The sequence below is a fragment of the Mandrillus leucophaeus genome, unplaced genomic scaffold (genome assembly GCF_000951045.1).
Source record: "Mandrillus leucophaeus isolate KB7577 unplaced genomic scaffold, Mleu.le_1.0 Scaffold1652, whole genome shotgun sequence".
Taxonomy (NCBI): domain Eukaryota; kingdom Metazoa; phylum Chordata; class Mammalia; order Primates; family Cercopithecidae; genus Mandrillus; species Mandrillus leucophaeus.
Genome location: NW_012101646.1, coordinates 35,649 through 39,617, shown reverse-complemented (window position 1 = coordinate 39,617; position 3,969 = coordinate 35,649). Strand labels below are relative to the sequence as shown.

General features: G+C 40.0%; 1 protein-coding gene across 1 annotated transcript in view; it reads right to left on the bottom strand.

Moving 5' to 3' along the window:
- Positions 1-3,566, bottom strand: part of SMIM9 (small integral membrane protein 9) — a 15,181-nt gene extending 11,615 nt beyond the window's left edge. Inside the window, exons 1-3 of the mRNA XM_011976402.1 lie at positions 3,453-3,566; positions 1,579-1,818; positions 390-519 (exon numbers count right to left, since the gene is read on the bottom strand). Coding sequence (XP_011831792.1) covers positions 390-519; positions 1,579-1,720 — 272 coding nt within the window. The 5' untranslated portion in view covers positions 1,721-1,818; positions 3,453-3,566. The remainder of the gene's footprint in view (positions 1-389; positions 520-1,578; positions 1,819-3,452) is intronic.
- Positions 3,567-3,969: the final 403 nt, after the last annotated feature.

Below are 3,969 nucleotides of genomic sequence, written 5' to 3'. Positions count from 1 at the left end.
GCAGCACAGCAACATGGCACAAGTATACATATGTAACAAACCTGCACGTTATGCACATGTACCCTACAACTTAAAGTATAATAATAATAAATAAATTTAAAAAAAAATAAAGTTGATAAAAGAAATGACCAGTTGTAAACACTGGTCATTAAATGTGACCTGTCAGTCATTGGTAACAAATGGAGCAAGTTGGAGGAAATAAAAGAGAAAGTAGAGAAGACATTTTAAAAAGGGGTTGCATGATCTTTCACAGTTTTCCTCCCAGAACTGAATTTCTTCAAACTTTCCCTTAATTACAGATATGCAGGCTGGTGAGCAACCTGTTTCTGTTCCCACCCCCCTTCACGTTCCCTCTCTCCTCCTCGTCTCTTCTTCCCACAGAAGCTTACGTGAAGCAGCAGAGGATCCCCATTAGTGCTGAGGTGAGAAGAAAAGCAACAATGGCTGCTGGAGGTAAGGCACTCTTGATAAGTTGCCATAAGTAATCCCTGAAGTTGTTCAGCCAGGACCTGTCATTACCTGCAGAAAGAGCATAGATGTTCATTGAGGAGAGGTCAAGTAAATGATAGGGCTGGCGTTTGAATCCGAATTCAAGTTCAAATAGTTGTCCCAGATATCATGTTCTTATAGTTGTCCAGAGCCCATATCCTAAACTACTTTGCTGTGCTGGCTGTAAGATGTTCAAAGGGCAAACATTTTGTTTTTAAAGTATCCTTAGATGGATATAATTTTTTGCCTCCTTGTAAGTCAAATAGGATCAATAATTGTTGTTTCAGATACCTTAAGGGTTGTTTCGAGTATATCGGGTACTTTTTGAAAGAGAAGCATGAATTGATAACAAGAAAGTGTTTACTAAAGTGTTGCTGCCTAGAGTATATCTCTGGGAGTCCTGCAGGAGGCTAAGGGGAGGGAGTATCCCAGGAAGAGAAAGGAGAAGGCCACCAGCCCTAAGAGCAGAGGAGGAAGGGGCCAGGGAAACTGGAATAAGGACCTCTAGGGGGAGTTTGCTGATCAATGTAAGGCTCGGGCTGTTGGGTCTTTTCATTAGCAACTGGGGGAGGAAAGTACAGTGCTTTGACCCTAAAGAAAGAAGTAGGGGAAAATGAAAGTGTCTGCAGCATGGAGTTGAGAGGATTCACCACTAACCAGCAAGACACTTGAATAGCATGTGTGTGCATGTTGGAACCTAGATTGTGGATCAGTGGACCATCAGGTTTATTGTCAATTTCACCTCCTTTGTCAAGTCTTTCCTGACCCCTCCCCAAAAACAGTTTAAATTATCCCCTTGTCCGCTGGGACATTGATCATGCTCCATGGAAGGCTGGCATCTATGGCTTTGTCTGCCTATCCGTGAGCTCCTTCATAACAGAGGCTGTTCGATTCCTAATCCATGTAGTTCTGAAAAAGACTTGGTACGTAGTAGGTAGGTTAATGCTTGTTGAACTAAATTGAACCAAACCAGAATAGTTTGCTTTCCTATGAACATTCTTTTTAAACATGAAATTCATTTTACCTGACCTGAAACATGAATCTTAAGTCCTATGAAGAAAGGAACATTCATCCTAACAGCAAACACACCCCCTGAGCGTGGTTTCGATCCTGTTTTTTCTTGTATTCCCAAGGCAGACAAAGGCGAAGGAGGGGAAGCTACTGTCTCCAACAAGAGGCAAGTTAGAGAGCATAGCAGAAATCCAGTTAGCAGCAGCTTCTGGGGTTCCATGGACGCCCGCCTCCGGCTGCGGCTGAGGAGATGGTAATCCGAGCTCACTCCGCCAAGGAGAGGTGTCTTGTCCGCAGCTCTTTCCACAGAAACTTTGTCTGAAAAGTTAGACAATGATGGTTTAGTTCATATTCCAAAAATCTTCTCACCATCATGAACATAAGGATAATTGACTGACTTACACAGGTGACTCCTGAAAATGGTCAGTTTCCAAAGCAAAATGTATCCCCTTCAAGAAAACAAAACAAAACCTCTATCAGGTCAGATACCTGACATTCCCTCCTGCCCCTGATACTTTTTCAATCGTCCCCAAGTCAATTAGTAGAAACTGTTTCATCTGTTCAGGCCAAAAAAAGTATATTCACATTGTTGTGCAACAGATCTCTAGAACTTTTTCAGCTTGGAAAACTGAAACTGTAAACAGCTCCTCATTAACCCCTCCCCTTCAGGTCCTGGTAACCACCATTCTACTTTTTGTTTCTATGAATTTGACTACTTTAGATACCAAATATAATAAATTTCTATATATCTATATATTTTTAACTCCATAATATATTTTATATATTCAAGTAACAAACTTTTATATTGCCTTAAAAAGTAAATGTTTGTTTAGGTTTACATATAATGACTCTTCTTTTTCTTTCATACACTTCATCCATCAGAAGTGTCTAGTCACCTTTACTCACAAAACGTATCCAGAATCCTGCCACTTCACACCACCTCCACTGCTACCTACCATCATCTCTGTCTTTCTGCTTCCATCCTTGCCTCCCTTAAGCCTCTTCTCCAGTGAGTGGTCAAAGAGATCTTGGTAAGTTGTAGGTCAGATTATGTCCTAGTTACTGCTGACCACATATCCTACCAGTCTCCTCTTGATCATCACTCCAACTTAGCCTCATTTCATTTTGAACAAGCTAGGCGTGTTCCTACCTTGGGGCTTTTTCACTTGCTTTTCCCTTTCCAGGGAATGCCTTTCCCCCAGGTATTCTCAGAATTTATTCCCTCACCTCCTTTGATTACTCAAATATCACCTTCTCAATGAGGATTTTCCTTAGATCCCATTGTTAAAGTTGTACCACCCTCCTACAAACTTCCTAATTGTCTTACCTGCTTGATTTTTCTCCAAAACCTCATTAGAACCTAGTAGAATATATTTTACTTTACTTTATTATATGTATCTCCTGAATATAATGTAAGCTGTATGAGTGCAGGGATTTTTGTCTGTTTTGTTCACTGCTAAACAGTACCTAGCACATAGGGTATCCAGGTGCTCACTAAATATTTTTTGAATGAATGGTGACTTTTGGCGGATATTGTTCCCACCCGTTTTTCATTTACTACGTCCAACTAGATAAGCTGAAAAAGCTGAATCCTCCCGTTCTCAGCCATCCTTGAAGTTAGGCTTGGCTATGTGACATAGCTCTAGATAATGAAACATAAGGGCAATCTGATGGGTAGCTTTTGGGAAGGCTTTTTGCTGTCTTGATAAAAGAGATGATGCTGCCTTGAATGTTGTTTAAGAAATGTTGCCTGAAGTTGCTCTGACAATTTCAAGCCACTAAACTGACACCTGTAGCTCCTCACCTCTGGACTACATGGTATGAGAAAAATATACTCTTATTTGAGCCATTATAATTTGGGCCTCCTATTACTTAAGACATTTATAACTGATACACTCACCTACTGTTTGCTAGGGCTTAAAGAGACGCACATCCAGTGGGAAACCACTTACCTGAAAATGGACTTAGCACTACGGAATTCAAAGAAACCAGTGGAATTAGGCCTTAGTCTTTAGAGGGCAGAAGTCTTCAGAAGAAGCTGGTCAGTCTTCTCCTTAGGTCTCTGAAGTTCCAAATAGAATTCCACGACTCCTTATGATATCATCGATTACATTTAACTCTCCCCCAGTCTCCTTATTCGACAGCTAAGCACACAGACATCAATTTCTGTCTATGTATAAACATCTGTGTTATACCAAAACCCATCCTTACAGTAGTTGTATCCTCTTAGGCTTGAAGAATTCTAAGATATTTTATTCACCACATGGTATCTAACTATGCCTTATAATATATATATAGAACTTCAATAGATGGTAAATATGGCATTTCATATTGGGGAAAAAGACATTATTTAATATGATGTTGGGTGTGAGCCCTTTGCCATGCTATGCAAAATAGAAATTCTAGATGGATCAAGGACTAAACAAAAATAAAATCATATATAAAATATGACATTTTCTGTCATACTTT